This window comes from Heterodontus francisci, chromosome 15 (assembly GCF_036365525.1).
Source record: "Heterodontus francisci isolate sHetFra1 chromosome 15, sHetFra1.hap1, whole genome shotgun sequence".
Taxonomy (NCBI): domain Eukaryota; kingdom Metazoa; phylum Chordata; class Chondrichthyes; order Heterodontiformes; family Heterodontidae; genus Heterodontus; species Heterodontus francisci.
In genome coordinates, this window is record NC_090385.1 from 56,397,035 (window position 1) to 56,409,503 (window position 12,469).

At 45.4% G+C, this 12,469-nt stretch overlaps 1 protein-coding gene across 6 annotated transcripts in view; it reads right to left on the reverse strand.

Moving 5' to 3' along the window:
* LOC137377672 (exocyst complex component 1-like) overlaps positions 1-12,469 on the reverse strand; it is a 167,879-nt gene that overhangs the window by 138,761 nt on the left and 16,649 nt on the right. For 5 of the 6 annotated variants that reach the window (XR_010976458.1, XR_010976457.1, XR_010976456.1 and 2 more), the window contains exon 2: positions 10,463-10,593. Coding sequence is in view for 2 of the 6 variants with exons in the window: in XM_068047582.1 (XP_067903683.1) it covers positions 10,463-10,593 (131 nt within the window). In the remaining 4 variants the exon portion in view is untranslated. Of the gene's footprint in view, positions 1-10,462; positions 10,594-12,469 lie in introns of those variants that run through there. The other variant, XM_068047583.1, reaches the window with a different exon arrangement.

The following is a 12,469-nucleotide window of genomic DNA, read 5'->3' on the forward strand; positions in this document are numbered from 1 at the left end:
AATTTTGCGCGCCGAAAACAAACTGCCCTTTGCGCGCCAAAACCAGCCTCCTTTATACTTATCCGTAACCACCCCCCCCCTCTTTGTTCCTAATTGGTTTGCAGACTTCTGCAATTTTTGTGGTGTCAGAGCCTAATTGGTCTGCTTGTACCAGCAAGTTTCACATTCCCCCCCCCTTCCTTGAACCGTTAGCTGCAGCTGTCCTGTCAGTTTCTGCCTGTTAGTTTTCTTTATAAACGGTTAGCTTATCTTTAATCTGTTCCCACAGTCCCCACTTTGATTCTTCAAACTTCTTTAAGAATCACTCCCTCAATCCCGCCTTGGTGCCTTTGATGGTCTACTAGCCTTCAACACCTGGAGGGGTTGTACTTAATACGTTGCCCACTTGTTTAGTTTAGTTTAGAGATACAGCACTGAAACAGGCCCTTTGGCCCACCGAGTCTGTGCTGACCATCAACCACCCATTTATACTAATCCTACACTAATTCCATATTCCTACCACATCCCCACCTGTCCCTATATTTCCCTACCACCTACCTATACTAGGGGCAGTTGCTAATGGCCAATTTACCTATCAACCTGCAAGTCTTTGGCATGTGGGAGGAAACCGGAGCACCCGGAGGAAACCCACGCAGACACAGGGAGAACTTGCAAACTCCACACAGGCAGTACCCAGAATTGAACCCGGGTGGCTGGAGCTGTGAGGCTGCGGTGCTAACCACTGCGCCACTGTGCTGCAAGAGGGAACGGTGGGAGCTCTGTAAGGGCATAAGCTTGGCGGGGGTTTCTGTCATTTGTTTGCAGCAACACTTAATAAGCAAAAATGTAAAATACTAAATTATGATTATAACAAAAAAGATGTGTTCTGCCAGATTGGTGATCTCTTCACAGCTATCTGGAATGTAGGTGCAGCATTCGGACCCAATCAGGGCACATGTGCCCCCCTTTTCAGCTAAGATAAAGTCTAGGGCCATCCGGTTCTGAAGGGAGCGGTTGAGCCAGTTGTGTGTAGGAGTCGATCCAATTTCTGTTGAAGTTACACAAACCCAAAAAGGACCTAAGCTCCTGGATCGTGGTGGGCTCTTTGGCAGCCTTGATGGCTGGTCCTGTCCTGGGTAAGTTCCCTCTTTCCTTTTGAAATCTTCTGTCCCAGGTACACGACCTCTTCTTGGGCTATTTGCGCTTTGTCGATACTGGCCTTGTGTCCTCTCCGATGAAGGTGGTCCAGCAGAGTATGCAGATCTTGTTCGTGTTGTTCTTCTGTTTCAGAGGCTAACAGGATGTCGTCTACGTACTGGATGACCGTAGAGTGCATGGGAGGTAACTCCCTCAAGTGATTTTGTAGAGCCATATGAAATACCATAGGGCTGTTGTGGAAACCCTGTGGCAGCCGGGTCCAGGTGTAGTGTTGTTGTTGAACGGTAAAGGCGAACCACAGTTGGACCTCGGGTGCCAGTGGCACCGACCAAAATCCATTGGCCATGTCGATAACAGAGAACCATTCATGTTCCGGCCTCAGGGCATTGAATATCATGGAGGGGGTCAGCTACCAGAGGGGCCTTTTGATCAATACACTGGTTAGCCCTTCTATAGTCAACCGTAAGCCGCCAGGTCCCATTTGGTTTCTGTACTGGCCACACAGGGCTGTTGGAGGTGCTGTGTGTTTTAACCAGAACGCCTCGCTCCTCTAGCTGTCTAATTACGGGTAAGATTCCTGCAATAGATGTTGGACTAATGGGGTATTGTTTAGTACAAGACGGAGCGGATCCTGTAAACGTTGCCGGTTCCATTTGAAGAAGCCCACAATCGTTCTTATCCTGAGCCCATATTGGGTGCTCCCTCAGCTCCTCCTTCTTCAGACTACTGATGGACCATGTTACCTGGCCGCCTTCGAAATGCAACGAGGAGTTCAGCTGGGTAAGAATGTCCATACCAAGAAGCGCCTGGTCCACCGGACCTATCCAGACTGGTGTTATCAATTCATGTGGACCAAGACCAATGCGTATGGGCTGAGTTTTCCTGATCACCACCCCATGGCCACCAGCTCCGTGGGCAGTCTTAACTTTACCGTCCATCGGTATAGAGTTCCTGTATCATTGAGGTAGACACGTTAATTCGGCCCCAGTATCCAATAGGCAGTCTGTATCTTGATCGCCCACCCTCGCAGTTATATACAATCCATCTCTTCGTTGTTCTATTAGCGCCAGGAGAGGCGCCGAAAGGGCGAGGGAGGGCTCTGCTAGTTTTTTGCCGCACCAAGTAACGCCAGTATGACCTTCCGTTGCTGGGGTGACAACTGTTTGAATTTTTCTAGGTCATCGTCCTCAGGGGAGGGACCTGGTCTTGGTGCCGGATTGTATCCTTGCCATCCTCTTCCTCGTCCCTTTACTCTACACGTCTTAGCCCAATGACCTTCCTTCCCGCAGTGGTGGCATGTCCCGGGTCGCTTATCAGGCCCTTTGGGCGTCCAGCCCGCTGCAGGGCTCGGAGCTTTGCTCCCATGTCCCTGTCCAGCTGACTGCATCGGTCAACAAATGCTGCGAAGGATATATCTGTGCCGTCCCAAGTCGGTAGGGTTACCTTCAACATCTTGGATAGTTCTGGTTTTAATCCCGTGACAAAAGCCGACTTCAGAGGTGGAAAGCAAGTGTCGTCTAGTGCCTCTGGGGCAATGTCCATTATCCCCGAGTATTCCAACCAAGCAGATCTAAACCTCTCTTCATACTCCCGCACCTCCTCCGTGCCTTTTTGCTGACAGGCGGCAATTTTACCCCAATCCGTCTTTGTGGGACAGAACGCTCGCAGCCACTGACTAATCACAGCCCATCCAGCATCTAGTTGTTGCCCATCCTCGCCCAAAGCGGCTTGGACCTCTCTGTTCAGCCTTCGCCCCGCTCGCCCGGGCACTATCACGGTCAAGATCTGTACCCCGTCCCACGGGTGGAGGTGGTAAATTCCCTTCAGACGTTCTAACTGCTCCCATGTCTTCTGGCCCCCTTTTTCGAGTCAGGCAATTCTTTAGACCATTTATCAATTTTCTCAGGATCCGCTGGGACATGCATCCAATGAGTGTTGTGCTCAGACGTGATCACTTCATTACCGTCTGTAGTACTCTTTTCCTGCTTGACCTTAATGCGTTTCTGCTTAAGTGGGGCGAGCCACGCAAAAGGCAACTCATCATCCGAATCACTTTGATCGCTGGAGGACTCAGCTTCCTCTATACCGGCTTCAAGCCGTTGCGTTTCTCGTAGTTTTTTTTAGTAACGACTCCAGATTCGGGTACAGGCGAGACGGTTGTGGTTGGCGGGGTCAGCACGGCGGTCCCGGTTCCTTCAGTTGGGTCGCCTGTCCATCTTGTAATTGTTTTTTAAGTTCTTTAATTTCAGTCTCCAGCCTTTCCTTTTCAGATTGTTTTTCAGTCTCTACTTTTTATAATTTAAGCTTTTCCTTTCTGAATTGTTCACAGACCGCCTTCAGTTGGTCCTTCGCATTAATCAGGTCGCGATCATGTTGAGCTTGTCGGATAATTTCATTACGCTGTCGGATCTGGCCCATTACGGCTAAGGACCATCTGGTTCGTTCTTTATCCTTTAAACGGGCGCCTTCCCCCAAGCTCTTTTTATATCTTCCAGGGACCACTGTCCCTTCGAGGCACCATATTTCTTTTCGATCTCGGTACAGGTTTTGGCCAGGTTAAACCGTTGCTCTATATATTCTTTTAGTTGCCAAAGAATTTCGTCTTCGGGAACGTCTGGCGGGGCCCGTCCGCCTTTTGCGGTGGTTGGTAACTGTCGGTTGCCTTCGTCAGGCATTGTACCAATTTTGTACAGGGGGTCTCGAGCCGTGGGGCTTCTTTTGCAGATGCCGTGGGGCTTTTCAGCTGGGTCGGTGTGTTACCGTCGAACACCGCCGAGTATAAAGGGGGTCTCGAGCCGGGATCACGTGGTGGAGTACCAAAACTAGACAACGGCCGAGGACTTTTTTTTTAGTAAAAAGGAGTCCTTACCTCTGGGGCCGATATAGGTCCGATGTCCAGGACTTCGGTCTCTATCCTCCAGCGATCCTGCCGACTACGCCAAGTTGTTAGATCTCATCAATTTCAGAGACAGTCAGAGTCCGATGCTAACTTTCAAAACTTTATTGAGGTAAGTAATTGTTACAGCTTGACTTCCTCTCCTTGATGTAGGTTTTCTTCACTGCAGCAAACAGCTCAGCCATGTTATAAAAACGGACCGAACTTTGTGTTACAGCTTGGAGAAAAGACGGACCGAACTTTGCGCGCCAAAAACGCCTAATTGGTCTGCTCGTACCAGCAAGTTTCACATTCCCCCCCCCTTCCTTGAACCGTTAGCTGCAGCTGTCCTGTCAGTTTCTGCCTGTTAGTTTTCTTTATAAACTGTTAGCTTATCTTTAATCTGTTCCCACACGTGAGTAGGCAAGAAGTTGGCAGATGGAATACAATGTGGGAAAATGTGAGGTTATTCCCTTTCGTAGGAAGAATAGAAACAGATTTTTTTTTAAAGTGGTGAGGAACTATTAAATGTTGGTGTTCAGAGGGATTTCAGTGACCTTGCACATGAATTACAGAAAGTTAACATACAGGCACAGCAAGCAACTAGAAAGACAAACAGTATTCAAGCCTTTATTGCAAGGGAGTTGGAGTACAAGAGTAAAGAAGTCTAGCTAAAGGGCTTTGATGAGACCACATCTTGGATTATTTCTGGAACATTGAAACCAAAACAGCTTGAGTGGCTTCCTGTGCTAGCACACATTGAAGCTCCTGATGCCCGCAGGGAAAACATTCTCCTCAAAGAAAACCACCAGCCGACAGCTAATGAAGCACTCCCATTGATACAGGACCTCAAAAGAAAAAAAAACCCATGCGCTTGCCTAAAATCTCATAGGCCCTACTGGAACACTCTCCACACCATACAAATGATCAGCCTCACCTCCCAATGGTGCACCACTGGCTGATTGCTATCACCACCAACTGCAACGTGGTAACTGACCCAAGTGTTGAAGTCCCAGGTTTCAACCTCCTATGGAAGATCGGGACAGCTCTCAACTGCTTCAGGATGGGCCAGGGAAGATGTGGGCACTTGCTCCACAAATGGATCATGAGGACCAGCTTGAAGTGTGACTGTGGCCACCCAAGTCAGACCATCACCCACATACTGAACTCTTGCCCTCAGAGATCCATTCCTGGAGGCATCACAATCATTCACACTGCAACAGCTGAAGCCGTTGAAATGATTGTACATCTCGACATTGTAGTATCACTGCTTCCCCAGCCACACGAATATCTACCTGAAGTATTCAGTTTTGGTTTCTGTACCCAAAGAAGGATATACCTGCATTAAAGGTAGTGGAATGAAGGTTCAAAAGACTGATTCCTGTAATTAAAGGGTGGCTCTGTGAGGAGAGATTGAGTGGAATCGGTCTAAACTCTCTGGAGTTTAGAAGAATGAGAAGTGATCTCATTGAAACTTCAGATTCTGAGAGAGATTGAGAGAGTAGTTGCTGAGAGGCTGCTTTCCCTGGCTGGCAAGTCTAGAACCGGGGCATAGTCTCAGGATAAGGTGCCGGCAATTTAGGACAGAAATGAGGAGAAATTTCTTCACTCAGAGGATTGTGAATCTTCCAAATTCTCTACCACAGAGGGCTGTGTATGCTCAATAGACAGGTATAATCAAGATTGAGATTGATAGATTTTTGGACTTTAAGGGAATGAAGGTATCTAGGAATTGGGCAGGAAAGTGGAGTTGAAGATCAAGCATGATCTTATTGAATGGCAGAGCAGACTCGAGGGGCCATATGTTGTGTTAATACAATTGCTCAAAATTGCCAATACCATTTTAAAGTTTCCTCGAGCAAAGGATGAATTGTATTAGAACCATTACAAGCACAAAGAGAAATGTATATTGTCCAGGCCAGTAATTATACTCCAGCTATATTTCTTTTGTTTTTTGATACGTTACAGTTCTTTGACAATTTAAGTAATTTCTTCTTGTATTTGAAATCTTAATTTCTCTCCACATTAGCAGCCTTGTTCCCATTTTATTACGAAATTGATGGTTTCAGTAATTTTGCCATTAAAAACTCACTCCAAAAAAAAATAGTTACGTTGACAGGAATCAATGTTGATTTCAGTGAGGAATTCGATCACAATGACTTCACGTAAGACAGTAAGAAATGTAATTTTTTCACCCTTTTTGTCTTGCAAGTAGCTGTATTGTATTGTGCTCTTCTGCTCATTGGCACTTTCTTAAAGATTAGAACATATTTTCTAGAGTAAAAACATTCTCAACGTAGCATTGAATAGAAAAGAACATCTAGGGAAGGCTTTTTTATTTATTTATTCATTCACATGACAGGGGCGCCACGGGAAAGGACAGAATTTACTACTCGTCCTTAATTACCCTTGAGAAGGCTGAGAAGTCTTCTAACAGCCCATGCTGTTAGTAAGGAGTTCCATGATTTTGTCCCAGCGACAATGAAAGTACGGTGATATATGTCCAAGTCAAGATAGTATGTGGCTTGGAGAGGAACTTGGAGGTGGTGATGTTCTCATGCGGCTGCTGTCCTTGTTTGTCTAGATGGTAGAGGTCCAAGGTGTGGAAGGTACAGGCGAAGCAGCCTTGGTGAGCTGCTGCAGTACATCTTATGGAGATGATACACACTGCAGCTACATTGCGCCAATGATGGAGAGTGTGAACGTTTAAGGTGGTGGATGAGATGCTAATCAAGTGGGCTACTTTGTCCTGGATGGTGTCAAGCTTCAAGTACTGTTGGAGTTGCACTTATCCAGGCAAGTGGAGAGTATTCCATTGCATTCTTGATTTATGCCTTATGGGAGGTGGAAAGGCTTTGGCAGTCAGGAGGTGAGTCAATCACTACAAATACCCAGCCTCTGAACTGCTCTTGTCGCTAGTGTTGATGTGGCTGGTCCAGTTAAGTTTCTGGTAAATGATGACACCCAGGATGTTGACAATGACGGAATCAGTGATGAAAATGTCATTAAATAAGAACATCGGAACAGGAGTAGGCCATTTAGTCCCTTGTGTCTGTTCCACCATTCAATGAGATCGTGGCTGATCTGTGACGCAAGTTCACATACCTACCTCAGTCCTATGGATAACAAAATCTTTCAATCTCAGGTTTAAAATTTACAGTCAATCTAGCACCAATTGCTATATGCAGAAGAGTTCCAAACCTCTCCCACTCTTTGTATAGAATTGTTTCCCAATTTCACTCCTGAAAGTTCTGGCTCTAATTTTTAGACTATGCTCCCTAGTCCTTGACTCCCCAACCAGCAGAAATAATTTATCTCTATCTACCCTATCAGTCCCCCTTAATATCTTGAAAGCTTTGCTCAATGCACCCCTCAAACTTCTAAATTCAAGGACATATAATCCTAATGCTCATAATTTAACCCTTGGAGTCTAGGTATTATTCTGGTTTAATCTACACTTGAATCCTTCCAAGGCCAATATATCCTTCCTAAAGTATGGTGCTCAGAACTGCTCACAGTACTCCAGGTGTGGTCCAACCAAGGCTTTGTATAGCTGAAGCATGACTTCTACTCCCTTGTATTGTAGTCCTTTAGATATAAAGACCACAATTCCATTAACCTTTTTGATTATTTTTCATACCTGTTCATGACATTTTAATGATCCATGTAGCTCGACCCCCCCAACCTCTCTTTGGACCTTCACTGTTTCCAGCTTTTTCCTATTTAGAAAGTACTCTGCTCTATTCTTTCTTAATCCAAAATGGATGACATCACATTTGCCTGCATTGAAATCCATTTGCTGCAGATTTGCCCAATTAATCTATCAATATCTCTGTAATTTTATGGTTCCATCTACACTGCTTACAATGCCACCTATCATAGTGACATTGGCAAATTTGGATATGTTGCTCTCTATCTGTCTTCTAACTCACTAAAACAGTGAATAGTTGAGGCCCCAACACAGATCCTTATGGGACAGCACTAGTCACATCCTGTCAATTAGAGGAACTGCCTATTATCCCTACTCCCTTGTCTCCTGCCACTCAACCAATTTCCTAACCAGGTCAATAATTTGTCTTTAATTCCATGGACTTCAACATTAGCTAACAGTATCTTATGAGGAACATTATCAAATGCCTGCTGAAAGATCATTTAAATAACATCCAAAGACATTCCCCTGTCCACTACTTTAGTCACCTCTTCAAAACGTTTAATCAGGTTCGTCAGGCATGACCTACCCCTTACAAATCCGAAATGTCACGAGGAGGTGGTTAGACTTTCTCTTTTTGGAAATGGTCATTGCCTTGCACTTGTGTGGGGCAAATGTAACTTTCGACTTAATCAGCCCAAGCCTAGATATTATCCAGGTCTTGCTGCATGCAGGCATAGACTGCTTTATTATCTGAGAAATTGAACGTTGTGCAATCGTCAGCAAACATCCTCGCTTCTGATCTTATGACAGAGGGAAGGTCATTGGTGAAATAGCTGAAGATGGTTGAGCCAAGTATACTGCCCTTAGGAACTCCTGCAGCAACGTCCTAGGGCTGAGAAGACTCACCTCCAATAAGCAAAAGCATCTTCCTTTGTGCTAGGTATGACTCCAGTCAGTGAAGAGCTTCCCCCCCCCCCAGATACCCATTGATTTCAGTTTTACAAAGGTTCCTTGGTGGCATAATCAGTCAAATGCTGCCTTGATGGCAAGGTCATGTCAAACTAAACAAGGGGGGGAAGAGGGATCAAGCTTGGGTAGATGTAGAAAATCAAGGGGTACAGTCAAGGCAGAATAGTAATACGGGAAATGAAGGTCAGAGAATGGCAGGAAGGGACAAAGAGAAAAAAGACCCAAGAACACACCAACAGTCAAGACTAGATGTTACAAGGATAGCAAAAAGACAAAACTAAAGGCTCTGTATCTGAATGCATTCATAAAGTAGATGAACTGACAGCGCACACTGAAGTAAATAAATATGATCGGATAGCCATTACGGAAACATGGCTGCAGGATGTCAAGGATTGGGTCCTCAATATTGAGAGGTATATAACATTCAAGAAGAATAGGAAGCTAGGTAAAGGTGGAGGGGTAGCACTGTTAATGAAGGATGGCATTGGTGCAATAGTTAGAGATGACCTTGGTTCAGGAGATCAGGATGTAGAATCGATTTGAGTGGAGATGAGGAATAGTAGGGGAAAGTCGTCACTAGTGAGAATGGTCTACGGGCCCCCTGTCAGTAACCATAATGTAAGACGAAGTATACAAGAAGAAATATTGGGTGATAAAGGGACAGCAATAATCGTGGGTGATTTTAATCTACATATAAACTGGAAAAATCAGCTCTGTCTATAGCATGCTGTTTGGCATGCATATAAGTCCTCTGTTGTAGCTTTATCGAGTTGGTACCTCATTTTCAGTTATGCCTGGTGCTGCTCCTGGCATGCTGTTCTACACTGCTCATTGGTCTAGAGTTGGTTTCCTGGCTTGATGGTAATGGTAGAGTGAAGAATATACTGTGGCAATAGGTTACAGATTGTGGTTGAATACAATTCAGTTGCTTCTGATTTCCCACAGCGCCTCATGGAGGCCCAGTTTTGAGCTGCTAGATCTGTTCTGAATCTATCCTATTTAACATGGTGGTCATGCCACAGACTGCAATGGAGGATGTCCTCAGCGTGAAAATGGGACTTCATCTTCACAGGACTGAGAGATAGTCATTCCTACCAATACTGCCTTGGACAAATGTTTCTGCGACAGGTAGACTGGTGAGGAAGAGGTCAAGTAGGACCGCCCCCTCGTGTGGGTTCTCTTACCACTTGCCCCACAAGCCCAATCTAGCAGCTATGTCCTTCAGGTACGTGGACAGCTCGGTCATAGTACTCACACTGAGCCACTCTTGGTGATGGACATTTTCATTTACTGCATTTTCTGCATTATACTGTAAATAATTGATGTGGACATATCTACCCCAGCAAGTTTATCCTGCGAGCAGCTGAGTCATATAGACCAGGAAGGTTCCAGATTCAAATCTTGAAATATCTCCAGTTTCCTGATCTCACCCAAGTCATCAATACTGTATAACTGGCCTCAGTGCCCTAGATTAGAGAGGCAAAAAATCAATCCAATTTCCTGCTTTTGATCTGTATCCACCAATGCCTACCTACTGAAAGTATAGTTGTGTCGAGTCTGGGTACAGTCAGGACCTCACTCCTGACTTTTCAGACAAATAGCTTACCAACAGTTATTGTCAAGGCTCAAACATAATATCAAACTAAATGAGGTGTTAGAGAGCACCCAAGCGCAGGAGGTAAACATTAGCAATAACATATGACCTAAAGAGGAGGAAAGAAATTAGAAAGAGGAAATCAAACACGTAACATTCCTTTATCTTCAGTTATCGCCTACTATTCTGATTTCCGATAATGGCCGTCACAAAACAAAATAATGTCTCCTTCTACCTTGTCTGCATCCTTCCCGTCAACTACCAGCAGATCCTCAAATGACCACCATGCCACTTGTTTGTACACATCGCCTTTATCAGCTTTTTTAAATTTCACAAGTGAAGCTTGATATGGACGATCAGTTGACACTGCATAAGAAAATAAATGTAGAAACATTACATTATGTAGTATGTTGCCACGATGAAAATAAAAACAAATTCCGTTGTGTTTCATTCACTCCAGCCTATCCAAATTGAAGTTTGAAGTTGAACCCAAGCCACGACAAAGTTAATAGCGCGGGTGAAAGCTTGACTCAGGTCAGCTCAATTCTGCAAGCTTCTATCTTGCATGTCACTTATAAAGTCATCCTAAATTTGGGCATACAGCTCAATCAGGCTGAATAAGCACAATGATATGCAAATACTGGGTTAGGCTTTCTGTTTATTCATTGTCAATGGTTGAAAATCCAGCCATTGCGTGCCAACTGTTGGCCAGGGGCTGCAAGAAATACAGAGTCTGTTACAAACTGTTGCATAGCTTGTGAACTAAAGTAACCTGAGCTCAGACACTGGCCTGTGCTGGCTAAAACCAGTTTGAACTAATTAATTTATGTGACAGACAAGGGAGATATCATAGGAATAGAGCCATATTTGGACACGGTGTGATACCGGGGGCTTTGGGCCTGGGCCAACAAGGAGAAGATACGAACGAGGTGAGCAGGCCTAAGTCAACAGGAAAGAGACAGCAAAGTTTGAAGAGATAAGAGAATAAGTATGGCAGTCTCAGGCATACAGCCAACGAGAAACTCTGGAGACCAACCATTGCGGAAGTGGAAGATCCTGCGTGAGCAACGCGGCGACGACGTAAAAGAGAGAGAGAACGGAACGCCTGATCAGCGTCAGCTCTCCCCTTTTTCGGGTATTATCCTTTGTTTTCTGTGACTAGGTCAGGGAAAGGTCAGAGGAACCTAGTGGGTGTGCTTATCAATTCTAGTTAGCTTTGTTATTAACTGTATAACCCAGTTTGAGTTGCATGCTTTTGTCTAACCAAGTGTATAAGCCTTATTCTTACATTGTACAACAACGTGAATAAAGTAAATTGATAGTTAAAGAAAGGACTGAGTTTCCTCCTCTTTGTACTAAACCATTAACCGTAGCCAGTGGATTAGGTGGAGGGTGGCTCTCCTGTAACTTCGATATCCCGAACACCCAGCCTGAGCTAATAGGACTTAGTCCCACGTGACTGCCAGGATCAAGTGGGCGAAGGGAATAAAGGGGCCAAAGGGGAGCTGACTTCGCGCCACAGTTTACACAACACTTCACTTTTAGTATTTACGGCTTCAATAATACCTCTCCGCAGTCCCCACGCCAGGTGGGAGAGCGTCAGGTGAAGTGTCAAATGCACAAAATGCGACTCCCAACTCACAACGCACATTGCCAATTGACACGGGCTGGTTTTGGGTGTCAGAGGGCCAGATGCTCAGTTTTGGGTTGTGACTCCGACGTCAGGATAATTTCCAGGTCCAAACACCTCATTACATGGGGGTGACTTACACGCCACGATTTTTGAATGAAAGGCAAATTAACGTCCAGAGGGCACGCTCGCCATCCAATTAAGGATGGTTGGCAGGCTCCAGAAGCTGCAGGATCAATAGGAGGCCCTCCAGCACTGGAGGAGCTATGGCTTGCTATTGCAGGTTAATTGAGACAGAGGGCACCTCATGATGGAGGCGCCCTCTTGGCACATTTTACAAAAGGTTTGAGGAAAAAAAAAATTGCCACAGCTGCTGGACCACCATTGTGTAGGAGCAACCCTTCCACAAGATGACCTGTGCCCATCACCCTGCCCGACCTGCCACTTTAAAAATGGCCCAGAGGCAGGAAAATGCCAGCAAACCAGCAGACCAGTTGGTACCAGGAGATTCCTACCTGCCCACCTCTGTTCCCACCTCCAGCAGGCTTCCAAAATCTAGCCCAGAGTGCCCTGTTGTGGAGTGGCAGGACACTTCATTAACATATTTTATTG